The sequence below is a fragment of the Acipenser ruthenus genome, chromosome 6 (assembly GCF_902713425.1).
Source record: "Acipenser ruthenus chromosome 6, fAciRut3.2 maternal haplotype, whole genome shotgun sequence".
Taxonomy (NCBI): Eukaryota; Metazoa; Chordata; class Actinopteri; order Acipenseriformes; family Acipenseridae; genus Acipenser; species Acipenser ruthenus.
Window position 1 is genome coordinate 79,806,202 of NC_081194.1, and position 27,794 is coordinate 79,833,995.

Below are 27,794 nucleotides of genomic sequence, written 5' to 3' on the forward strand. Positions count from 1 at the left end.
TGTTGTAACAATTGTAAGTTGCCCTGGATAAGGGTGTCTGCTAAGAAATAAATAATAAATCAAATTATTTATTATCTTTTCTAAGGGGTACCAACAAATGTGTCCAGGCCATTTTAGAATGTCTTTGTAGAATATGCAATAATTCATCTCTTTTCACAGCTTCTTTGCTTTATTCTATGACATACCAAAGGCATGCAAGTATACATGATAAAATAGCTTTTAATTTCATCACTTTTCAGGAGGAATGAAGCATTATTTCAATGAGCTGTAAGGGTACCAACAAATTTGAGCACGTCTGTATTATATATATATATATATATATATATATGTGTGTGTGTGTCTTATTAGTGGCCCTACTAAACCTTACCAGTCTACATTTTTTTTAATGGTGCAAGCGTAATATGGAAATGTTTATCTACTGGAAAATGTGTGCTACCAAAATTTGTGGTGGGCTACCATAGTTTACCTTTTGGTAGCCCATCGGTCTACCACATAGTAATGATTTGTCCACCCCTGAAAATAATTTGCAGGTATAAAACTATGCCACAGATACTCATTCCTCAACTTGAACTGAAAATAATGACTCCATTATAGCCACAGAAAACTGAAAATATTATGCAAATGTACTTAAGATACTTAGTACTGTAATTCTGAATATTTCATTTTCTATTACCAAATGTTTATTTTTTTCAGAAAATCTAACTGGCAGAATAAGCCTGCACCAAAATGAAATGTTTCCGTATTATAGCACCTTGATGTTATGTCACTGTTACTATATTATTAATAACATTGAACGTAGCTGAATTACTGTGTAATGGTTTTCAATCAATTAATACATGTAAAGGTACCAATACTTTTGTCATGAACACATATTCGTAATTACTTGTTCTTTTTTATATTTATTTTTTCTATAAATATTGTTTATTAAACAATTAGAAATTGTGCATTTTGGTCTTTGTTATATTAATCAGTGGTTAATGCTCACTAAATGCTTATATTTAACATGTTTTCCTGAATTATTTTATCGGTACGTATATTCAGTGCAGTGTACTATACCTATACTGGTGACTGCGACTGTCTTTTGACCATAATCTTCTCAGATCATAGCCGCTTCAACTCAGAAACGAAGTCTCCCTCAGAAATGTTTACATTACCTACTATACATGATATACTTACTGTAGACGTGTACGGTATATGCACAGTTTCAACAAACATATTCATTTTCTTGTATGAACATAATTCGCTTATTTAAGAGCTACATGTATTGTTCTGTATCAAATACTGGACCATGCACGAATACAAACATGTATCGAATGTGTTCTTAAAAACGTTTTAAATCCTCCCTCACAAATAGACCAAGTGTAACTGTCTTCAACACTAGTATTAGTTTTTTGTAACGTAATGTGCTTTTAATAACACATACATACATGTTTTTTTTTTGTTTGTTTTTTTTAAGATAATTTACATTTTAAACTACTTGGATATTCAATGAAACGTTGTATTGGCGGTTATACATCCGTCTAAATGTTTCACTGTACCCAAACAAAAGAATCTACACTGTTAATATTTAATAAATCCCCAGTTTTTTTAGGAATAAAGAAGAATGCGCCCCACTACCACTACTAGGCCTATTATTTCTTTACCGTAGAAGACCTTCTAGCCTCAAACAAATCCAAAACTCATCTACTGTGCACTTCAACAAATATTACGCTCAGTCTCCATATGTTCATTTTCAAAATAATACAGTAAATAAGTCGCTACAGGCCTACCTTGAAAAAAGAGGCTTTGTTCGTGGGCCATATTTAGTCAATTTCGTTGTGTCCAGTGATTCTGAACACCAAATCCTGTCTCGGTGCTCTCGTCGTGCCTCAGCTGACTTTGCGATGGTTCTTGTTTTTCTGTCTGCCACCAGCGCGACCCGGGCTTCCTTTCTTGCGTTTTGACTGTTATTTTGTCACTATATTGATATAGTTAATGCTATGCATAAGGAAAGGGGGCTGACAGTGACAGCCTCTCAATACTGCTTTCATGTATTACCACTATATTAATGTGTTCGGTTACGTCTCGGTCGGTCTAAGTATCTCCTATGACATTAGCTGCTTTTCTCAAAATTCGTGCGTGTTCGCTTTAAATGTGGAAGTGGATAAATTCAATCTAACTCCGGGGCCAAGTAGCTAAACTGTCACCCTCCGACTAACCGACGTCTTGTGCTACGGGCGTCTCCCAATCCCATAATAACCAATCTTCCTCGGGATTACTTTCTCAAATCAAGCCCCCGGATGCAGTTTGTTGCGTTAGCGTAGGCCTCAGAGCTGAGTATTGGTCGCATTTAAAACTTTATTGAACAGCTTTTTTTTCATACTAATCGCTTCTGACTTTAGTGCAACTCAACAATAAAAAATATATCACTATCACAGGTAAGGAGCAAATATAAACGTATATACTTTTTTTTTTTAAATGAGACAGTAGGCATTTAAACAATCTTAAATAAAACAGGCTATATCATGACATTCAAACTCAGTAATAGTATTACGTTTTTGTATTATTTGAAAACTACTTTATTAAAGCACTTTTGTAATTACAGTTAATACAGAATTGAACGATCTTCTGTATGGCGCTATATTATCTTGTTTTTTTAACCTGGTTACACTTTGTTCAGGCCGGCAGCAGGTCATAGAACCGCCCCGAACACTCAAGACTTCTCAAAATCGTGACACCAGGTGGCGACATTACTATAGAGATAAATAGAACTGAATACATACATGTTCTAATTATCAAACTGTTGTTAGGTCTTTAACATAATTCTATCCATAAAAACAAAATTGTGAGTAGAGCACACAGCAATAGGAGAAAAATGAGGGCTGGTTTCACGGGACCTGATGAGCACTAAACCTGGACTACCTTACCCAATTTAACAAGGTTACTGTTAATTAGGTGTATATTTCAATGGAACTGAACATTGAAATAGGATTTTGAATGAGTTGTTTTTTGGAATAGCAAGCAGTAATTATACCTCAGTAATACTGAATGTAACTGAAAACTAGGTAATACTCAACTCTGAAGCAGCAACTTAGAAACTCAAGTGGAAATATACAGAATAAAGGGAAAGGTAAATACACAAATAAATATGTTACACTTTATCATATGCTACTGTAATTAAAGCAACAATTACATCTGTACAGTTTTGCTTACAGTAGATCAAAACTCAAGTGTTGAATTATGTATGCAGTTATTTATCATGTTAAATAAGGATGGCAAATGAAGAATTCCTTTTTTCCCTTTTTGAAAACAAGTTTCAATGTCACATCTTATTTTGTGTGGTGCTGGATGGTCCTGGTGGATCTAAAGAGACCAAAGAACACAAACCTCTTCTGTTGCATTGCTTATTGGAATAATTCTCATTCATTTTCTTATGGATTGACTCCAACAGACAGACACACATCTTTGTATGAACATGTTGCATAATCTAAGGGGCAATGCAGAGATTGCTGAAATATAATTGAATGCAGGCATTTCTTCAATGCAGATATTTCCTCCCACTGACAGGGGTATGTATGGTCTGTTATCGTGTATAGTATTCATTATAGTCTTGAGGAGCTTTCTAAACCGTTTAGAGGCAGTGCTGTCCACACTACAAACTGAATATCCCCTTACTTTAATGTACTTATTTGATAAATGTTAAACTTGTGAGACAGCTAGGAAGACATTTAGCATATTACTCTTTGAATGATAACACCAGTGACATGTATATCTTAGGTTGGTTATAATTCAGATAAGATGTGATTGAAAGTTTTTTTTTTATGCCATTACTTCTTGATCCTTTACCGTATGGGTGCTTAATATGCCAAGAAACTTTTGGAAAACTGTAGCTGTGGCTGTGGTAAGAAACTTTCTATTACTTACTATACAATTTGGCAGCAGATTTCTGATTCAATGTACTCATTACTTTTCTATATATATATCTACAATCTTCAAAAAAAAGCTTTCTGCTTTTAATAAAAGGAGTAAGAGTGTTTCATTGGGTTAATATAAAGCCAACAACAGTGACATAGATGTGGGCATTTTTGTCTTGTGTTTTAGTTGTACATACTATATACAGTTTTGTTGTTGTTTAGAAAAACAATGTTAAATACAAAAAGTGGTTCTAATTAAAATGATTGGTGGTCCACTTTATTAAGCATTCCATAGAACCATCTGAGATTTAAAGCAGCACCACCTCTTGCAGAATGTCTGTCTCCTACCCTCATTCATGCAGAATGTCTGTCTCCTACCCTCATTCATGCAGAATGTCTGTCTCCTACCCTCATTCGTGCAGAATGTCTGTCTCCTGCCCTCATTCGTGCAGAATGTCTGTCTCCTGCCCTCATTCGTGCAGAATGTCTGTCTCCTACCCTCATTCGTGCAGAATGTCTGTCTCCTGCCCTCATTCGTGCAGAATGTCTGTCTCCTGCCCTCATTCGTGCAGAATGTCTGTCTCCTGCCCTCATTCGTGCAGAATGTCTGTCTCCTACCCTCATTCGTGCAGAATGTCTGTCTCCTACCCTCATTCGTGCAGAATGTCTGTCTCCTGCCCTCATTCGTGCAGAATGTCTGTCTCCTGCCCTCATTCGTGCAGAATGTCTGTCTCCTACCCTCATTCGTGCAGAATGTCTGTCTCCTACCCTCATTCGTGCAGAATGTCTGTCTCCTACCCTCATTCGTGCAGAATGTCTGTCTCCTACCCTCATTCGTGCAGAATGTCTGTCTCCTGCCCTCATTCGTGCAGAATGTCTGTCTCCTGCCCTCATTCGTGCAGAATGTCTGTCTCCTACCCTCATTCGTGCAGAATGTCTGTCTCCTGCCCTCATTCGTGCAGAATGTCTGTCTCCTACCCTCATTCGTGCAGAATGTCTGTCTCATACCCTGGAATGTGTACTGGAGTAGAAAAAGCTGAAACTATTTCCTATGAAATACCTACCACTATTTATACAATTCTAACAGTTACATGGAACTGCAAAAGGTCATTGTGACATCACAGCAGCCTTTTAACATCCTATACTGGAGATAACATCAATCCCAAAGGATGGCATTTTATAAAGCAAACAGCAGCATAAAACAGAAATCATTTTTCAAGCGCTTTGTGATGGTGGTCCACTATGAAAGACGCTATATAAAATAAATATTGATTGATTGATTTGATATCATTTTCCATTAAAAACTACTAACAACTGATTGTTGCTACAAGACTTGTTTTCTAAATATACCCCTTTCCATTTTTAAACTTGATTTACTAGTGTTCCCAATACACATGGTGTGGCCTGTAGTTGTAGCTATTATATGACTCTCCTTTTTGAAGGTCCTGGATTTTTAATGTATTTTATAAAAGTATGACTTCAATCAAATGAGTCATTCAGCTCGAGCACATGCTTAAGTGTTATGCTGTCTTTGTGAAGTTTGTTTTGTATCCATAATGTACAGTGTTGTCCAACAGTGTTATCAAAAGGAATGTGATAACACTGTTGGATTTCTAATATTATACAGTATATGATATACTTACCACTTTCATTGTGTTTTATGCATAATTCGAAATACATTTTATTTACCAAAAGTAACAGAAAAACATAATATGATTATAGTAAATTGTGTACAGTAGTTTTGTATATAGAGCTCTGTTATGTTATGGTATAGAATAATTTCAATTTATTTTATGTGCAAGAAACATACAGTATGGTTAATCAGCATACCATGTACCATGAACACATGTACTTCATGACGGGATCAAATTGATCCAGGTGTATTTTACTTTTAGGAAATTGATTCATAAGTAACATTTGTTTCAATGACTATGTGGCTGTTCTAATTTGCCTTCCATTATATTGTCTAAATACAAAGCTTCTGAAATGCATGTGTCAATCTTTGGAGGACACTGTTTGTTGGTTTTCTGTACATCTTACACAGGTGCATACTGTAATTCACAAAAATCGAGAACTACATAACAAAGACATGTTTAAATTCAATATCGATTTGCTGTGCAAAGATTAGGTGTAAGTTGCCTAACAGTTGTTCAACTTCCCATTTCAAGAAGGTGGCATACTGGATATGTAATACTCACAATCACAACCATGGATATGTAACTGTCTTCACTGTTAGTTCAGAAATTACTTTTATTTTAGTTAAGAGAAATTGAGCGAACTGCTCTGAGTAATGAGAATGCGGTTTGCACAGCTACATGTTAGCTTGTTAGCAAACAACTGGGGTATAAAAAATGTCAAGTACTGTTGTAAATTTATTTGAGAGTGTATTAAGAGGTTAAAGCTAATCATTGCATAACTCTACCTGTCATGCACTTCCATTCACTAGGTTTCACATAAAAAAAACAATATCTACGGTATTACTACACTAGGTTGAAGAACGCTCTGTGCGTGCCTTCATTTCAGGTAGTCTTGAGGGGGAAATGTAAATTGAATGAAGTGAAATAGTAAGCCTACCTGAGAGTAAGGCAGGACACCGAGAGCTTTATTTAAGCTAGTGTGGGACCAGGTATCATTCATCTTCAAAGAAAATACAAGCTTGCTTTTAAATTGCTTTGTCTACACGGTGAGTGGAAGTTCATGACGGTTAAGGTTTATGGAATTATTAAATTAGCTATAAATCATTTTTTATACGTTTTTGTATAGCTGTGTGGGGCATATTTTCAAAGTGTTTACTCCTGTCCTTGTATTTTTTTTAAGTAGAATATTCCATGGCTCCCGACTGCAGAGTGTATATGATAAGTATATTACTGTGGGGGAAATTAGGGTTTTTTTTTTGTTTTTTTTTTAATTTAGTCGTTGCCAATCAGTTTTTATTATTTTCTCCCCAATTTGAAATGCCCAATTATTTTTAGGCTCAGCTCACCGCTACCACCCCTGCGCTGACTTGGGAGGGGCGAAGATGAACACACGCTGTCCTCCGAAGCGTGTGCCGTCAGCCGCCCGCTTCTTTACACACTGCGAACTCACCGTGCAGCCGCCTCAGAGCTACAGCGTCGGAGGACAACGCAGCTCTGGGCAGCTTACAGGCAAGCCCGCAGGCGCCCGGTCAGACTACAGGGGTCGCTGGTGCGCGGTGAGCCAAGGACACCCTGGCCGACCTAACCCTTCCCCCCCTACACCCCCCCAGTTGTATGTGTGACATGCTATACAAATGTATTGCAGTTTGTTCTTTTTTTTCTGCTATGTACTGTACAGTGCTTTGTGATACTTTTGTATAAAAAGCGCTATATACATGCAATAAATAAATAAATAACAAGATATCCATCTAAATCATAAGGAAATATGAAGAAAGCCTTTCATGGATTTAATTATTTTTCAGAATTTAGGCTAATGTTTCCACTTCCATCAGCAGAAATTATAATTTTGACATGTACCGGTAAGCATACAGTTTAGGCCCATTTTCACCTGTTAATTCTACCAGTGCATTTTCCTTTTTCAGTCTGTGTGTGGTTATTTTGAACAACCTTTTGGAGGATAATGAATCTTGGATTGCAGAATTCCCTGTGAACATTCAAATTATCTTTATACTGTGTTCCCATTTCCATATATATATATATATATTTTTCAGCGTATGCAATAGAGCTTTGCAATGTATTAAAATGATTCATACAGTGACTGGGGCAAGAGTCTTTTAGAGTGCGATGATTTTCACAGTCCAGTATGTAAATCTTACTAGTCATGAAATCCTGGATAGTTTTTAAACTCTGAAGTTCAAGCACCCCTGTGACTTTTAGTGATCTCTCACACGTGTCTTCTCTAACTGCAGTACTGTACAGCAAGTCATACAGGATTTCAAAATCCGCTCACAAACACATTGTTAGGGTTGTTGTAAGGTCAGATGCCAGTGTATTCTTGTAGGCCTTATTTTAAATAAAAAAAATAATCCATGGACACTTTTTGGAGCTATTAAAACACCTGCCTCAGACTGAATATTATTTAGTTGTCAATTTGCTGTCTCTTTTTTGTTGTTTTTGGCTTTCTGCATGTGGCACAGGGTTAATCTCGAACACGTTATGTAATCGGCCCTTATGCTTTTAAGGATTAAAGATGCAGTAAGAACTCAGCCACTATCTGGGTAGTCTGTTCTATATACTGCACCATCTTGGAAGTATTTAGGTTACTGTAGCCACTGTATTATATGTGACTCATTTTAACCGCAAGTACAGCACTGGTTCGTAATGTGAAGATGGGAAGACCACCAGCTCAGGGCTAAAAACACAGACTTCCCCTTCTAAAAACAAGAAACGTCTTCCTTACTAAATCCCACTGCATTACTTCATCTGGGTGTGTAGATTCATTCAAAACATATAGAGTAAGAACTTGCTATAACCTTAGTTTGGAGTAATCAGCCACAGCTGTTTACTTCTATTAAACATTAGCTAGAATGTAGTTAGCAAATACAAGATGTCTCTTTTAGTTATTTATTTATTTATTTTTAAACTGTGGTGTCTTGTTGAATTGTATTTTAAAATATGGTACCTTGGGGTCTGTTGACTTCCGTCTTATCCTTTTGTGAACACAATCATATTGACAAGCAGACCTTTTCATCAGTTTACATTTCTCAAGTGTAATCTCACCCTCGCTATGAAACCTTGCCACTGTCCCTAAGTAAAGTAACTTGATGTGATTATTCAGTGCTAGCACTGCATTAAAAGACCAGAATCGAAGGGTATCACATTTTGCACAGAACATATAGACCCAATGTTTTTAAAAAATGACACCTTTTTATTGGGGGGGGGGGGGGGGGCTAGCACTTCTCTTTGCCTATTGTGTGTATCTGTTTTGTATATTCTGTAGAATTAACTAAAGGTTTCTCCACCTGTAAACATGGGTTTCTAAATTGAATGCAAAAGCCACACGTATTTACTTAGTATTTAAAAATGTAAAACGAAATAGACCAATAGTGTTTAACTGCAGCGGTATCACGGCCATGGACACCCTCCCAGCATTTCGGTGTCACCTGAAATCATTAGAATTTTTAGTGTAATGTAAGCGGATATAGTACTTGGGATTGTGATTATAATATGCTTTAATGTAAGCAAGCCTTACAAACAGCTTTTATTACTGACTGTATAACTCATTTACAATTAATATATACTGTACTATATTAATACTTACGTTCATCCTATTGACACCCCCCTTATTGTCATTAATTATTATTGAAAAAAAAAGGCTTTTAATGGCTCAGCTTCACTACTTCCAGTGCATTTTACTGACTTAAGTTAGCCTTGAAGATGATAAAATACAGGCTGCTAAGTGACTGGTGAATTCCTATCCTGTAGCATAAAGCAGAGTAGGTTTGTGTGGATGCATACTAGCCTGATAGCTCAGCTGTTGAGGCGCTGAAAACTCAAACTTCTCAGCTGCTGCTTGGCATGACTGGCTGAGAACACTGTTTAAATATAGACGTGTTGCTCAGTCCCACAAACCCACCCCTAAATCAGACACAGAACAAGAAAAGGGACGAGAACATTTTGTCAACAACAATAAAAAACCAATGACATCTATTCTACAAACCCCTAAACAACAATTAACAACAGTTTAAAAACCTGGCTGAGAATATATTTCTGGTGCTGTGACCTCCTCCTGCTCCCCCCCCTTCTCTCTCTCTCTCTCTCTCTCTCTCTCTCTCTCTCTCTCTCTCTCTCTCTCTCTCTCTTGCTCTCTCTGTTCGGGCTGAAACTTTGTGAGAAGAAAGTACATTCTTTCATTTTTGGTGTACAACATTTCCTGCATGACATCAGTGGTTGCTATACTCAAAGGAGGAGGAGAAGAAGAAGAATAAGACTTCTCATCCAATGTTCCCCTGCGCTGGAGGCAGTGAACTGCTGAGGTCAAGGCTCCTGTCTTTTCATTAGGATTACCCTGGCTGTGGAACAGTACCCTTGTGTTGACAGCATTCTGATCAGGTAGGAGCATAGACTGTGTGAGTCGTAGCAGCATTCTCATACTGGACTGGGTGAGCAGTTAATTTGCCTCTTTCATTTGTATTGGATAATGTTGTGTTAAATTGGGAATGCAGTCACCTTAAGGGTGTGCAGTGTAGTAAATATCTACTTTGAAGAAAAGCAGAAACATGTAATATTCTCTGAAAGATGTTATTAGCACACTTGTTTTTCGAATGTTTTGAATGGATTTTTGTACGCATAGTTGACGTTGTTATTTACTCCCTGTATTATTACTATTTAACAGACATAGAACGTAATATTCATATTTGTTTTCTTTTTTAATGAAGGTTTTTCATATTAATTCATATGCTTAAGAAACTACTGTAGGTTACTCTCAGGGCTCTTGGAATAGCATATCAATTGAGACCTGAATCGCTGTGTGTAAGATTTCTTGCGTGAAGTCACTTGTAAATGTCAAGTTAGAACTGGAACATTAAAAAAAACAATGACTAATGACAAAACGGCAATAAAACATGTTGGTTTGCAAAGGAAGAACACATTTATTGTGTCTCTTGAGGTTAAAGTGCAAAGATTAAAGACACAAACTGGCAGGAATACAGGAGATCCAGGAGGAAGAATCCTGTTATAAACCAAGAGGGATTACTGGTCGTATTCCGACTTTGAGATGAGTGTAGCTGTTTAACTTTGAAACCAAAAGCTTCACGCAAATGTTGCTTGAAATGATTCGCCTTTGGACAGGTCATCTGTTGCTCTCTCGTTGAGGGCTGCTTCTGGATCACTAAAACTGCTTAGTATAAACTTCCACTCTTTGTGTGACGCAGCAATGACACACATTCAAGTGTACTAGCTCTAAAGCAGATGGTTACAAGCCATAACAGTCTGTGAATGTTTCGGGTTCAGATACCTACACATTACCTCAGCTGCATGGCCTTTATGGTGTTCTGGTGCACAAGACGTTAAGACCTTTCTAAAAGTTTCCCTCAGTAAAAGCATAGAGTGTGATTAGCAAAGTGAAAGTGTGGTAAAGCATAGATAAGCACTGTAAAGCCCAGATGTATGGTAAAGCATATACAAATGGCAAACCAGGGTAGACTATGGTAAATCACTGTATAACCATGGGAAAAGCAAAATTGTTTTCTTGTGCTGTTTAAGTTCTCACCCTGGCTGGCACAAATATCTTCAGTTGGACAATAGGCTGTGGATGTGACAGGTACATGCTTAAAGGTGCTGCTTAGATACACGAATCTGAATATACAGAACTGTACTGTACTTGTCCAATCCATTAAAGCTATTGTGTTGTATATGAATGTTTACTCCTTGTGTGAAATAATGTTTTGCTAAAAGGAACGATGAAAGAAATCTGCAGTGCTCTTTTTGTCAGCGGAGGAAGTCTAGTTTTTTTGGGTGTATAAAAGTATTTTCGAAATGTTGTTCTTAGACTTGGACTGAGATGTGAATGTGGATTTGAGCAGGAATTGTCTTTGTTGGTCAGTACTGTGTCCTGGCTGTTTATGTGCTGGAAACTAAACAAATGAGTGAAACAATAAAGGGGTGGCACTCCTCTGTAGGGGGAAACAGGGTGCCAGATAAACTGAAAAAAATATTTTGAACCCTCATATTTAACACAGATTGATCTGAACACAATTATTAAAACAGAAAAATAAACCCAAGTGGTGGTTTACTTAATAATAACGATATAATCTATTATTTGTTATTTCAGTTATTGACACATTTAAATATACAAGTATGCATGTGACAAACTGTTAAATAAGCTACACATTGTTTTGGTGCATAATAACAAGATATTATGGTAAAAAAAAGCATTCTGTTTGTATAGTATGTTATAAGCCTGGTAAAATACATGTTAAGAACTGTTAATTCTCCATGTTAATTATTTTTAGAAAATTAAAACAATACTAGGGGCTGTTTAAAACTAGGCATGTACAACGATGCATTTCAGGTATCCTTTTAAAAGCTTACCATAGTATCTTTGCAGTTTTCACATGCTTTTCCAATGGATATACTGTTGTTTGCCATGTTTATTAATATGCTTTACCATGCTTTCACTGTGGTTTATTACATTTTGCTGTGCTTTCATTGGGGAATTATTATAAGGGATCTAATGGCAAGGGTGACACTGATATAGTTGTACAATATAACCACCTAACTTTAACCACACACTATTAGTTAGCTGTTAAATGTGAGCTACCAATACAGGTCTTCTATATAAAGTTCTAATCTTACAGTTTGTACAAATTGTTTTCAGCGAAAGTTAAAAATATATACACTTTAACACAACATGAGGGTAAAAAGAAAATTGTTAATATTATTGTTTATTCTGAACTGATTATAATGATTTATTTTTATTTTTATACTTGTTACCATGCTTGATATTTCTTTACAGTTAGGGTAGCGTGAACAAATTTTAAACATTTAGTCATTTGAGGGAATTGGAAATCTGTTCAGTTGATCCAAACTGTGGCAGATGTAAATAGCTCTGTCATTTAAATCATTGAAACAGTCGGCAATCCACTCCCAAGCTCTGCTAGCTGTTCAGTGTGTTTAGCCTTGGTACAGAAAAGTCTCTATTTTAATGATCTATACAGTAAAGGTATTTAGATCCGTCGTTGTTCTTATCAGTTGAATGGACTCCTTCAACTTCAGTTGTACAACACTTTCTGTCTTCTTAAAATATTAGGACATTTCATAGTTGTTTTTTTTCCTCAAAGTCCTGATAACACTGATTGACATCATTTAGAAAATGTTTAACCAACTGGATGTTTGGCTTCATTACACGCTCCTCATTGTGGCTTTGTTAGCGTCTGTGTCATTAATTCAATAATCGCCAGATGATAAGGAAAGATAAGTTAAAGAAAGTTAACAGTGACATCACACTGCTATTTCAGTACAGCAATCTCAGACTATAGGGAATAACAGACCCTGTTTTGTTCTTTTACAATCAACATCACTGTTTCTATGACAGCAAAACATCTATTAAAGAGACAGGGCCCTCTTGTTTTCTCTAATGTTTTACAGCAGCCCCAGCAGTTATTCAGTACGTTATAGTTACAGCTGTGTCTTAAGTGCATGACGTGTTACAAAGTCTTTACTTGGTCATGATACACCCCTGGAAGCTGCCATATGATCTTGCGACAGATTATTTAATGTATTTGTTTAGCACAATATATCATTGAACAGTGGTTTATGTATTCTGCCTGATTTAAATATTTTTAGCTTTTTTTGTAAAGTAATTTGTACTTTAAATTCGCTTATTTTAATTATTTTATACTACTATAAAATGGCAAGTATATAGGGAGCAGTCTCATTGGCTAACAAGTGTTTCAACCCGAGCAGATATGTCGCCATATCAGCACGGCTTCCAACTTAGAACTTAGAACCATTTTGCCTGATTCACTTGGGAGAGTGTGGTAGGGTGAGGGAGAATTTTATAAGCGCAACAACGCACTCCAGGGGGGTTAAAATATGGTCCAAAATCTGCAGGAATTGAAAAAGCCTTGTGCCGAACACCCACCCCGAGGCGGTTAAATATTGGACCATATTTCAACACCCTGTCATGTGTTATTGCTTTCTTTATCATCATGTTCTTTCATTTGCATGTCTGTCATAACTCTCTATAGAACGTGTGCATACTTGGGTGGGTTTCCATGATATTGCAAGTGTTTTCCACATAAAATCTGACTACACCGACAGCCCACAAAAGAGATGGGTTTTAATCTTTTAATTTACTATACACATACAGTGCATATTTTCTGGTCAATGTTTTCCAGCCCTTTCTGCCTCTTATAAAGACACATCATTCTGCTATTTGGCTTCTAATCTAGGTCTGTTTTATATTAACAGGTCTATTCTCTAATTGCCATGGCAGTAAAGTTATCACTTCCTCAAACCTTACTGGAAATAAAGGTCATGTCTGTCGGGGATTTCACTGGGGAGGGAACCTCAGGCCTCTCCTCTGTGAGTTTCATTTGAGTCCCTAGGTAACTGTATGATACAGCTGCTGCATCATAATCAATGTGTTGACAGCTGCAGCTGACATGCTGAATTCTCTTCCGTGGGCACATTTTGTTTTTTATAAATGGTAAGGAAAGATAATTGCGAGAGAGTGGCTCTGCCAAGCCCTTGCACTGCCTGTCACTGTACCTGTGTGTTTGCACTCACAATAACAGCAGCTTGCTTAATATACCCGTTTCGATTTGCCAGTTAGGTGATGTCAAAGTTTAATAAAGTCCAGTGATACTCTGAATGTCTGCACTGAAACCAAACATGGCGTAGATTACTGGCAATGTATTTGAAGAAAGAAAAACATAGTTACTCATCAATATACATGTGTTGAGTACCGTCCAGAAAAACTCACCCAATAAAGTTACTGGAACAAAACAACCCCAGTATATACATAAAATGGCATTGAGTGAGGTTGTTAAGTCTCAGTTTTCTTGTCATTCAGTTCAGTGAAGATGAAATCACTCTCATGCTATACTTTGAATTGTATAGCAAAAAGTTCCCTTATAGAAGTTTACCATTGTATTTTTGTACTGTATTATTTCAGTTTTCCCATGATTATACTATGCATTTACCATAGTTTACCATGGCTTGCCATGCTTATTAATATGCTTTACCAGATCTTGCTATTCTTTACAATGCTTACCTATGCTTTACCGTGCGTTCACTATGCTTATTACATTTTGCTGTGCTTTTACTAAGGGGAATATTAATAAGGGCTGTAATATAGTACATGATTGGATTTCTAGTTACAATAGGTATTTTGAAATACATTTCATTCACTGAAAGGGAGGACTGAGTACCTCAATGATAATTAGAACTTTAAACCCAAGGTCTGAAGGTTGTGTGTTGGGATCCTTGGCCCAACTAGATACATCCATATATAGTCAGCCCTTCTGTGAATGTGTGGCTAGCCTATAAATGAAATACAAAGATTATAGCAGACTGGCCATGATATTTTAACTGTGTCTTTTTAGTACTTTATATGTCTTAATAAACCAGTTCCATCTAAAAGCAATTGTCTACTCTAAACCCCTTTGTAGTGTGTGATAGACTCTGTCATACTACTTGAAATGAGATATGGCACCTTGGAGAGAGCAATAACTAGATTGAGGGTGTGTGTATATTATATATATATATATATATATATATATATATATATATATATATATATATATATATTGATGCACAATGAAAATGCAACAGTCTAAGTTTTACATCAATAGCTCATTGGGCACATACATAATGTTATTTACATTTTAAATAGTTAGCCGATAGGTCAAGTCATGTGATTTCATAAAAACAGAAAGTGCTCAGTGTTTGGTATTTTAGTTGAGTTAAAATGGACAAAATTAGTTGATTAAGAATCTGTATAAATAGCCATTTGAAAAGACTTTAATTAACGCAAGAACAGAGAAAGATACGACCATGCCCTGCTTGAGTAATGAAGATCGCCTGGCTGCTATCGAAATGATTGAAGGCGGCCTGTCTGTGAGAGAAGTTGCCCGGAGAATGAGATGTTCTGCTTCAACAATCAGCAGACTAGTCCAGAGAAACCAGGAAACCGGCTCTGTGAGGGACAGGCCTCGTCCTGGAAGGCAGAGGGTCACCACACGGGCCCACCACGTCATGGTGAGCGTTATGCTGACTGTTGCGTTGTTCAAGCAAGCCGGTGGGGAGGTGGAAGTGTGATGATGTGAGGAGGAATCTCCTTTAACACAAGAACACCTTTGATACAGATTGAGGGCAACCTTACTGCTCAGTGATACATTGACGAAGTCCTTGAGGGAGCAGTTTTTCCGTTCCTGCAAGCCAATCTGGAACTGTCGATTTTCCAGCGGGACATGCAAGACCACACAGAGCTAGGATTACAATTGCACGACTTCAAGAAAACAATGCCGAGGTCTTGCTATGGCCAGCTTTATTTCCAGACCTGAGTCCAATACAACATCTGTGGGACCAAATCACCAGTGCCATCCACAGGAGACAATTACGACCAGCCAACCTCTGCCAGCTAGCTGCAGCTGCACAGGAAGAGTGGCAGTCTGTCCAGAGGCTGATCAGGTCTATGCATCAACGCTGCTAGGATTGTTTTAATGCACAGGGAGGTCATACCTGATACTAACTTTGTAATGTTTTCATTTTGACAGTGTGTCACGTTTCATACTGAGAACTTATAATGATTCTTTAATCTGTATTGTTGTTCACATTTTCTGTGATTTTGTTTGATATCTATGTTTAAAATATTTGAAATCCATTAGACCTGCGTGTTGCGTTTCTTTTGTGCATCAGTATGTGTGTGTGTGGAGAGAGAGAGAGGACACACAATTATAGAAACCACCACTGGTAATCTGCTTTGAAAACAAACAAATACATACATAAATAAAGGCTAAATATTTTGGGGAAATTCTAGAAATGCAGTTCTGTAGTACCAGAAAATACTTGACTGGACATCCCTTAGGGTTTATTGCAGGCTAGATGATGGTAATACATAATGTGCATATTAAACTGTTGCAGAAAAAAGCATAAGCACATACATGCATGTAAATATACACTGTGTAACAGTCCAATTGAAAAATGGGTTAGGACAATATGTATTTGTTTAATGCAGAAAAAAAATGTATTGCAGATTTTGAGTTACTTCTAGGATACCTTTTATTTGAGCCAGCACAAGATTATTATTTTTTTGTTATACAAACAGTTCATTCAAAACCATTGTTAGCATATGATGGCTGAGTGGTGACGTACCCAGACCAGAAAGCTCACACAGAGGCAGGTACTTGCAGGGTTGAAAGCGCTGGGGCGCACATATATATTTAAACAAAAGTAAACAAACAAAACCAACGCTCACAGAGCAAAATAAACAAAAAAAGGCCTCAAACGTATAAAACAAAACAGTACTTAGTTCAGGCAGGGCAGTTGCCTTCACTGATCCTGTAATCACTATCGTACTGGTCCTTCCAGCACGAGTAGCCCTTGTCTGTTTTACTTTCTTTTTACTTTCAGCTTGTTCACGTTTTTTTAATATTTCTCCTCCGCTCTCATTCCTCCTTTCAAAACACCCACCTTGAACAACAAAAGCTGCAGGTTTTTATACATGTGACCATCTCCGAATTAACAATAAATTAATCAATTCAGAGATGGTCACATTCCACACAAGTTTAGTGGGATGGGACTTTAACTCCATCCAAGCTGCCAAACAATAACAAACAAAGCAGTCGTTTTTAAATAAACACAAAGTACATTCAAATCATACCGATACATCACCCGTTAAAATAAACATAAACAATACATTCTAAATCATACCGACACATCACCTGTTTAAATAAACATAAACACTACATTCTAAATCATACCGATTCTGCCTTCTTGGTTTTTTCTGTGACATGCGTGTGCGTGGGGAAGCCCAGGAGTCAGTGCTATCTTCACGGTTTCCTCTGTGACATGCATGTAAATGCATGTGCGTGGGGAAGCCCAGGAGTCAGTGCTACCTTCACGGTTTCCTCTGTGACATGCATGTAAATGCATGTGTGAGAGGGAAAGCCCAGGAGTCAGTGCTACCTTCACGGTTTCCTCTGTGACATGCATGTAAATGCATGTGCGTGGGGAAGCCCAGGAGTCAGTGCTACCTTCACGGTTTCCTCTGTGACATGCATGTAAATGCATGTGTGAGAGGGAAAGCCCAGGAGTCAGTGCTACCTTCACGGTTTCCTCTGTGACATGCATGTAAATGCATGTGTGTGGGAAAGCCCAGGAGTCAGTGCTACCTTCACGGTTTCCTCTGTGACATGCATGTAAATGCATGTGTGTGGGAAAGCCCAGGAGTCAGTGCTACCTTCACGGTTTCCTCTGTGACATGTGTGAACATGTGTGTGAGAGGCAAAGCCCAGGCCCTTATGCTGTGCACAGGGGTCGGAGTGCTTTACAACAGGGCCATCTGGTATTTTGTTTCTGCAGTTATAAAAACAGAAATACAAACCCAGTCCTCTTTAACTACATTTTTGCCATTAAAAACATAAGTAATTACCTGCAGCTACAGTTAGACATTACCGTGAAAAGATATATTTCTGCGGGTGCGCTGTATTCTCAGTTCATAGTATAGTACAGCATGGTGTTTGTGATTGGGCGTAATACAAGAGGTGCACGTTACAGTATAGGGATATAACACAAGGCATCTCAGCCATGCGTGATATGCACAGTGTGCCTGTTCTATATAAAAAGCATGCGATTGGAAACTTTGGATTTCATGCACATGCATACATGTGAGCAACCGGTGACCTTTATTTCATGTTTTCAAAGCCCAGTATCATACGTACAGAGGGCCAGTAGCAAGCAGTGTTGGTATAGCTCCATGATGATGATGCTGTTACAAATTCCCATGTGGTGACAAACCCGCACTGCTTAAGTGAACTGTCACCATCACAGGAACTCTTAAAGACTGTATCTTTCTCATGACACAGTTCTCCATTTGATTATATTTATCACTGGGCTCTCGTTTGGTTTTATCAAGCCGTTCTGTTATCACTAGTTGCTTCATTTGAGTCTGTGGTTCCTAACTTCCTAACTTCATTCCTCAGGGACCTAAATATTATAATCTGCACTTCCCTTAAAACAATGTTCAACAGTTAATGAAGATGTAGTCGACAAGAAAACAATCCTATATGTAATTGTGCCTCTTGAGTCTACCATGTAATTAGATAGAAACATGTATATGGTACCGTTACTGGGAATGGTGATCAAGGACTGGGTTTGGAAAGCCTTGATTCAATCACCCTTCGATCTAACAGTTCTCCTGTTAAATAGACTAGCTGTATATGTTATACACCACAGCAACAGTATCAAATCCACATATACAGACTCTCTTTCTTGCCAAAAGCCAGTCAGTCACCACAACCCGCATCCCAATAGATTTTTCTTTCCTTTTATAGTCACACTTAAAGCTGTTGTTGGGTTTAACTCATTTTTCAAAGACATTTTTTAATGCTAAAGAAGCAGTGGAATCTGGACAGCTGCCTCCACCTCTCCATACCATGTTTAGCTACAGTCAACTAAATGCCCGAGAGACTGGACCACAGTGGCTAAAATAGAATGGTTCAGTGTAACCTCCTGCAAGCATTAAGACATCATTAACAGGGTATAAATTAGCCCTCTAAATGCCATTCTGTATGATCGAAGTGGCAACCTAAAGTAAAAACAAAACCGTGAAGAGGCCGTTCAAGTTTATTTAACCTCGAGAAGGGGTGTTGCTACGGTTACATTTCTATAAAGCACCAAACATTTTATAGAGCAGGTTTTGAGCAACTGTGGCTTGCTCTGCCAGGGGTCTGGAAATGCTGAAATGCGTGTGTCATAAACTCCTGTATTTGTATAGATTCTTAAAACAAAAGGTCTTATAGTTAGCGTCACATAGTAAACAAGGTCAGACCAGACTGATCTACAGGTGAACATGTTGCACAATTTTTCAAATGCTGTATGACAGTTGGGAAATTCCCAGGCCAAAAGATGCTTTAGATGCACATTTATAAGTAAATATCCATGATCGTTTCTAGCAACAGTGGATGACTTTGGCAAAGATTATGATGATCTGTATATTGCATAATGCCAATAATGGTATTGTAGCTATGCCTAGACTGTCTTTGTGTTGTTCTCTATGTGAATCGCACAAGATTAACTAGACACAGAAGTTCTAATAACTAGTATATACCAGCCTTCGTTTGTTTACATCTATTGAAACAAAACATGACTAGCCAATGGATATCTATATCAACAATTTAGTAACTAGCTATAAAAAGCACAGTAATACATATCCAGAGATATAAACAGCCTGTTGTGGAATGCAGTTGGCAAGGGTGTCTGTGTAACTCAATCAAAGGTTCCTAATCTGAAATGAGACCGCTCATTATTTACAACTGGGATGGAGCTGGGTCAAAGTGGAGCAGAGCAGTAAAATGAAAGATCTGCTGTGAATGGCATGTTTTCACATGCTGATAGCATGATATGCCTCCCCTCTATCCCGGACAAGCCCTGAATACAAGTGGGAGTCTGTAAATAATCTGGAGAGATTTCATTAGGGGACAGCTGGGCAGAAGGGCCAAGCATAAAGTCATAAATCATGTCTTAAAATGTACTTTTATACATTTGCGTTTCCTGATGTTTACATCTCTAAATTGTCTGCTATGTCTTTTTTATTGAACTGTAGAGTGCTTTGCGATGTTTGTTCATGAAAGGCGCTATATAAAATAAAGTTTATTATTATTATATATTGTTAGTCAACAAACAGACCATCTTGCTGCTACCATTTTAAACATGAAATGCATGTTGCAACATTTAGCAGCTTTGTTGTTTCTGTTTGCTTAAACCAATTATTTGTAAATGAAATTGCAGTAAAAGGTTCAGAGATACTGTTTTATCATTTGTTTTTAATATTTTTTAATGTATATATTTTTTATATCAAACCCTTATTAATTTACTTTTTTCCCTTTGAAGAATATCAAATTGGTAATCTTGTGTTCATTTTAACCTCAGTGTAACATGAGTGTATATGTTGCTACCTAATGAAATCTAATACTGGACACTACAGTGTGTTCAAATTACAAACTGATTGAGTCAGCTGTGTAGCCCACTCAAGAAGCCTCTAGTCTTGCAGAGCAGTCATAATGATTGCTTTCTGATACGCAGTCTGAACTGATCATTAGTGCCATCTTACTTTTTCAATCCCAGTGCCATTTATTTCATTGTAGTCTTTTGTTAGTGACATTATAGATATCTAGAGTGTATACTTAACGAAAAACTGACAAAAGTTGAAAAACCTGACCTTTCTAAATATCATTTAGTAGTTTCTTTGATTACATGATGTTAAATAAAATATCTAAATTATGTTCATATATATATATATATCTCTTTTATTTTTCATTGTTTCAATCCTGAAATTCTAGGTGATGCAAAACTTTTGGCTCGAACCTCTTACCTAAATTAAAAATGAGGCGTCTAAGATTAGTGCTAACAAAGGTGTGTGAAACCAGCCGTAAGTGTATATTGCTGATTTATACTTCCGTCCAAGGCACAGTGGATAAACATTGTTTGTGTTTTATGTTGTTTTATTGTCATGTGTGTGTATATTTTATCTAACAGTCTTATTTTTTGTCTAGCGGGCGCAAAAGTATCTTGCTCTAGCTGAAATGTGTTAGTACTGCCAGGACTTATCTGTCAGACAGCTGCATGGGTGACATCGTTTTGAACTATATAATAGCCTCATGCCATGGTGTAGCCACTGTACTTTTGGTGTACCATGGTTTAACAGTTTCAACTGGGGTAACCATGGTATGAGTAATCTTGTTCATGGTTAGAAGATACCGCATTGCAAAGACGTGGAAACTTGATGGATATATACTGCTGTAAAAAAAATATCAGCTGTCAGTTTGTGCTTGTACTTTAAGGTTGTAATTAGTGGTAAACAGACTATTAAACATTGCAACCCTGTGCCATGTTCTTGCTATATAGACATGCACACATTTGTACTTTTTTTTTTTCTTCTGTCTGAAATGGCTTTCAGTTCTTGAGAGAAATGTGTGCAAACTCCTTAGAGCCAGTCAAAACGGTTCTTTCAGCCACACCGATGAATCCCTGTCAGGATAACATAGCATGCGAAAAACAAACATGACTTCATTCATAAATACATTCCAAACAGAGGATAAATTCATCAGAGGCACATTATTTGTTGTGATCACGAGGGAGGTGCTGCAGATTTATCATTTATCTGCAAGCAATTATGATGTCATCCTGATACACAGGCGAGATTACCAACAGACCACTTGAGCACTGTCAGGGTGTTTTTTGTTCCATTCATCAAAACCATTTAAAAATGAGGTGGTTGTTATATTACCACTGATTTGTTTTTTTTATGACAAACATACAATCCATTTGCAATGTTTATAGCACAATGAAGACACAATGAACTCCCTGCGGTAGCTGACTGATTTGAGTAATATACTGGATGTGTCTCAGCACAGCAGACGTTATGTTGGTCTCTGAATCTGCAGACTGGGATCGGAACCTCATCCTTTCCAGCCCCTTACAAACCCTTTCTTTATCTAAAAAGTTTAGGACTGCAATGACTTATAATAGTGAACATCATGTGTCATTGTAACAAAGCTCTTGCAGCAAGTGCTTAAGTGACTGCGACAGGATAGCCAAGAGTTAGAGAGACAGTAACTGTGGGTTTAAACGGTGGGGCACACATTTATTAAACAAAAGTAAATCAAAAACACTGCTCACAGAGCAAAATAAAAAGGCTTAACAAAACAAATCACAAACACCGTGAACCCAACACCCAGGAACAAAGTAACTGGCACAAGGGCCAAAATAAAAGGTTAAACAAAAACAATTCTGTTGTCAGGCTGGGTATTCATTCGCCTTCACTGACCACTTTCTAATCGTTACAGGAACAAACAAACTCAGCACTCCTCTCAAACACCCAAACCCCAACTCCCCAAACAAAGGATTTCCCCTCCTTAAATACCATGTGGCTGGCGCCTAATTAACCATTAATCATTCAATTAAGACTCCAGCCACATTCTTACATGTATTTGGAGGGATAGGAAATGAACCCCATCCCTGCTAACCAACCCCAACATACAAACCACCCAATGCATTTTAAACAACAATGATTTTAAATTATAATACAATATTTACAAGCATTTACAAGCAGGGCTTTGCCCGACCCCCTCTCATTATGTGCAGGGCTTTTCCCCTGCCTTGCCACAGTGACCTAAAAAGTCAACCAAATGCCTGAAGCTAATGTCGAACCGGGGTAATACAATCTCATTGTCAAGTTCCTTCAACAATAACAGGTAAGGGTGGAAGTCTTTTAGGCAGCCTTGCACGTGCCTAAAGGACTTGGCAGCTGTGTCTCGGTAGAGTCACCAGTATCTCAAACCCCTGCTGCAACAACGGACTCTCCACTGCCACTATGACACTATATTGCTAATTACAGCAACCAATATTACCTGCTGAAAGACATCACAGCAACCAATATTACCTGCTGAAAGACAGGATCCCAACCCCGTCTAGTCCACCTCCTGTCTGAACAACTTACATGCTTCACTTAAAGTGACAAAGCCATGGCAGATCATAAAGACAGGGATTCAACTGGCAAAGAACCCATCGCGACTGACAGTCTGCTCCTCGGTTGAGATACTACAGCAATGCTGTAGGTGCCACCCCTGACACTACAATATATTTAGTGCATTTGTGTGTATTTTCCCTACGTCCTGTGACAAAAAAAAAAAAAACACTTGTTGGAAGGGGATTATAAAACAATTATAATAAGTGGAACAAAGTCTTTCGCATTTCATAATGCTTTCCACGTCTCAGTTTACAGTAAAGACTCTTTACAGTAGTCTTTGGAAAAGGAAACATCTGGTGTGAAATCTGTTCATGTGTTTCCTCCCAGATTATGCTGAATACTGTGGGCTGCCATCACAGATTGATCAGCAGTGTTTTTCATTTTCTAAAAGGTTAAGACATGAGGAGAATTGGGGTACTGTATTATACGGTATACTAGAAATATTGCACAGATATACAACAGAAGGCAGTGTGGTCTCCTAGCCTGTATACTCTGCAACGTCACCAAGTCACCTCATCGCACCCCCTTTCCCAAGTCCAAGACGATTGTGTGGTGGAAGCATGACACCTCTTGGGAAGACCACCTGCCATGTAAGCCTTATTGTCTGCTGCTGCCTTCCCCCGCAGTACGAAGCCTTGCTGTACTTCTTGACAGCAACCTCTCCTTTGATGCCCACATCTCCTCCGTGGTCAAATCTTCTTTCTACCATCTTCGAAACATCTCCAAAGTCTGTCCCTACCTCTCCCTCCCAGATGCGGAGATACTTTGTCATGCATTTGTCTCCTCTCAACTCGACTACTGCAACTCTCTATATGGTGGTCTCCCGGCACGCACCATAAACCGACTGCAGCTCGCCCAGAATGCCGCTGCCAGGATCCTTACCAGATGTAAAAAATGTGATCACATCACCCCCCCGTCTTGCCCAGATGCACTGGCTACCTGTAAAGTTAAGGATTAAAAACTCTCCTGCTCACCTACAATGCCCTTCAACACACAGGTCCTGAGTACCTCCTCAACCTGCTGACCCGCTATGTCCCTGCCTGCAAGCTGATGTCCTCTGACTCTGGCTTGCTTGTTATCCCCAAGCAAAAGTGCACCACACTTGTAGCACGCTTGTTTAGCTTCATGGCTTTGGAACTCTCTCCCAGCTTTGGTGTTTGATGCTCCCGCCTTCGCTCGCTTTAAATCAACTCTCAAGACCCACCTGTTCTCTCTTGCTTTCCATGCTCTTTAAGCCTGAGATCTGCTATTCGCTGCTGTGTTGCTGCTACTATTTCAAGTATTATGCACTTTCCACTATTTAATGTACTATTTCATGTATTATGCTACTATCATGTATTATGGATTTTCTTGTTGTAAAGTGCTTTGTGATGGTGGTCCACTATGAAAGGCGCTATATAAAATAAAGATTGATTGTTTGATATTAAAAAGTGCTCTAGTGGTAAGAGAGTGTGCTTAGTTAGATGCACCACTGTTTAGATCAATAGGATAGGATCGAAAGTGTTATCATATATATTTTATATATATTTGTTTATATTTCCTGTGTTTCTTGTTTCTTTTTGTCTACATAGGTAGGGATGAGGTCCCGGAGCAATGGTGTGGAAAGTCCACCCAATGGGCAAATTTGCATCTCCCAGCCAAACAGGAATTTGGAGGAGGATGAAGGAAGTTCCCAGGGCTCCAAGAAGAAGAAGAACAAATCTCGACAGCAGAAAGAAGGAGAGGTCATGGTTTCAGGCACTGTGAAAAGACAGCTGAAGACCTTGGAGGACAGCGTCCAAAACAACAAGTTGCTTGAACTTTCCAAAGATGATCTTCTTCGTCTCCTTGGCATAATGGAAGGAGAAGTACAGGTAAGAAGCAGAAAACGTTTCTTTCTAGTTGACGCTGCCTGCAACAGATGGCTGCTGCTCTTTTATTGAGCAAAAATACTGCGTCGCAAACTGGTTATTGTCATGTAGAGAGCAGCTTGGTACGGGTAATAAATATCACAGTTATCTTAACAAAGACATTCTTCTCATTGTTTAGATTCCCTTTGTATATAATTTTCCATTTCATTCATCATAATCTGACATTTAAAAAAAGTTTAAAGCACACCTGTGGCCTCATTACAGCTCTCAAACATGTCTAATCTCTCAGTACAGCATGTTCATTACAGCTTTATAACACGTCTAATCTCTCAGTACAGCATGTTCATTACAGCTCTCAAACATGACTGTGTAACCATTTACCTGTGCCCCAGAGCAACACTGCCCCCAGTAGATGTAAGAAATGTTGGGTCCCCTAGTCACTCACCTGGTAAAAGCATGGCTGTGTGGTGGTCCGGGTGAGTCATACAGTCAGAGGAGCGCAGGTTTGTGTCCTGGCTGTGTGGTGGTCCGGGTGAGTCATACAGTCAGGGGAGCGCAGGTTTGTGTCCTAGCTGTGGGGTGTACAGGGTGAGTCATACAGTCAGGGGAGTGCAGGTTTGTGTCCTGGCTGTGGGGTGTGCAGGGTGAGTCATACAGTCAGGGGAGCGCAGGTTTGTGTCCTGGCTGTGTGGTGGTCCGGGTGAGTCATACAGTCAGGGGAGCGCAGGTTTGTGTCCTGGCTGTGTGAAGTCCCCGGTCTTTGCTGGGGATTCAGGAGGGAGCGTTGCCTTGGCTTTGGTGTTCCTGCAGGTTAGGGAAGCAAAACCGGCAGGGACTGTTTCTCCTCTTTGCGCTACAGCGGAGTACCCAGTGAGCTCAGGCAGACACCTGCAGGGTTGGCCTTTGTAGTCCATAGGCCGGTAGCTCGCTGACATCCTCTCTTGAGTTCCTGGGTGTTGATAAGGAAGCTTTTTAAAAAAGTCACCAGGACGTGATGACTGAGACACAAAGTGAATTTTAAGAACAAGAAGAATGTGTTAGTTAGGATAGCTGTGATGTTTCATACACATTCTAAGCTGCTACTTAAGAATTTCTTCTGTACGAGTCGACTGTGTGATTCTGTTGCTGTGATGATACTTTGTTATTAAAATCAAATGTAAAAGTCTCCATCTGTATTTGAGTTTACAAGGATTATCATTTGCTTTTGACCAATGTCTATGTTTTCTGATTTCTGACCACTCAGAATTATTGCAAACATTATACAGGTAAAGAAAAAAAACATTCAAATGACTTTTCAAGCTATACCATTTTTGAGACTGCATTAGAATGTGCACTAAAATCAGACCCCTGTACCATGCGATTGTATGCCCAGGCTCTTGTTTAACTCAGTTATTCTGGGCTCACTTTGCCTTGCAACAAATCTTCCCTCCATGTATTGGAATCCTCAGCTGTCAGCTTTGCTTCAAGGTTAGTCCATTGGGGCTTGTTATTTCAGATACTATTCAAAGCATTATCGTTTAACCTGAAATAGAAATGTCCTTCGTTACAGAACAGTTAATGCAATGTACACAACAGTCAGTCACTTACTGCCTTCAACACAAAATATAACAAAATAAAAAATATGGTACAGTAGGACTTTAAAGTAAGTGGCAGGAATCTGAATCCAATTAGAAATTAACAAAAAATATGACTTACTAGTAACCTAGCGGAGTGAAATTAATTAGCAGATTTGTAGTGATAAATAAAGGTTCATAGTATTCCTTATTATTTACAATCTACTGTGAGTAAGTGATATTAATACATTCATAATTTTACAGCCATTTGTCAATTCTTGTAAGGCTCCTGTGTTAAAAAAAAACCCGTAATTTGCCAGTTTAGCTTCCACAGGAAAAAAACCAAATAAAACCAAATAAAACAAAACAAAACGTTCCACCTCTGTTAGCAAACAAACAAAATCAGGCCACATTCTTGCATATTACTATGTAAAGTACCATTATTTCGTCAAAAAGTAACAGAATTAGACTTTAATAATTTCACAAAGGATCTGTTAAGAAAAGCTTGGCTCTTTCCCAATGGTGTGTAATCCTATCTATGCTGCCCAGACCTCTGTCTGTCAATGTATATGTTTGTATTGGCAAGGAAGTGATCCCTGAAGACCCTGCAAACAGCAATCATTAATCTCCAGCAAAACACACAGATTCTTAAACATTTCCTGATCACAGGCATTGGCGGAAACAGGAAACAATGTGTACAAATTTTACCAGACATTAAGTCGCTAATTTTGGTATAATGGGGCTTCATTTATGAACACACTTCCCTGAAGAGAAGGTGTAGTTGCCTGGGGCCTCACTGGATTCTCCATTACAGTGCTTGTTTTCCATTAATCACAGACATGGAAACTGATATCTCGTGTAAGCCTGAATATGCTTAGAAACCTACACAGCAATATATTAAAGCTGATGTATTTTCCTATTTATCAAAGCCTAGTCATAGATCATCAGTCCACACCCACACAGCCCCTCTGGTCGCTATAGTGAACCATCAGCTCAAGAAGACTTTGTCACTATTTTAAATGTAAAATGTCTCAGTGTTTTAGCAGTTCTACACACTTTGGCTCATAACTGATACAAAGCAGTTTGCCTCATACGCAGCACAATATGAATTTATAATACAGGTATTCAAAAACAGAAACATTATCTGACGTGATTCAAATGATATACATAAAAAAAGCAGATTTGAGGAGAGGGACAGGAAGGAGTGAGGCATTTCTAGCCAGGTAAGCAGGCCAAGCCCAGCCACCACCTATACACACCAATGATCCCACCTGTTAGCCCAGGGCTACTATCAATACATACACTAATAATTATACAGCTAAGGG

The 27,794-nt window shown here is 38.3% G+C and overlaps 2 protein-coding genes across 13 annotated transcripts in view; one reads left to right on the forward strand and one right to left on the reverse strand.

Moving 5' to 3' along the window:
- The window catches only part of LOC117411311 (sentrin-specific protease 6-like), a 42,974-nt gene extending 40,758 nt beyond the window's left edge, over positions 1-2,216 (reverse strand). For 3 of the 6 annotated variants that reach the window (XM_059025873.1, XM_059025874.1, XM_059025871.1), the window contains exon 1: positions 1,770-2,214. In XM_059025873.1, coding sequence (XP_058881856.1) covers positions 1,770-1,800 — 31 coding nt within the window. In that variant the 5' untranslated portion in view covers positions 1,801-2,214. Of the gene's footprint in view, positions 1-1,769 lie in introns of all 6 variants that reach the window. The other 3 variants (XM_059025872.1, XM_059025875.1, XM_059025876.1) reach the window with 3 other exon arrangements.
- Positions 2,217-2,288: 72 nt separating this feature from the next.
- The window catches only part of LOC117411310 (filamin-A-interacting protein 1-like), a 54,751-nt gene continuing 29,245 nt past the window's right edge, over positions 2,289-27,794 (forward strand). For 3 of the 7 annotated variants that reach the window (XM_034018611.3, XM_034018615.3, XM_059025870.1), the window contains exons 1-3: positions 9,932-9,972; positions 13,784-13,897; positions 24,638-24,919. In XM_034018611.3, the coding sequence (XP_033874502.3) occupies positions 13,802-13,897; positions 24,638-24,919 (378 nt within the window). In that variant the 5' untranslated portion in view covers positions 9,932-9,972; positions 13,784-13,801. The other 4 variants (XM_059025869.1, XM_034921534.2, XM_034018612.3 and 1 more) reach the window with 4 other exon arrangements.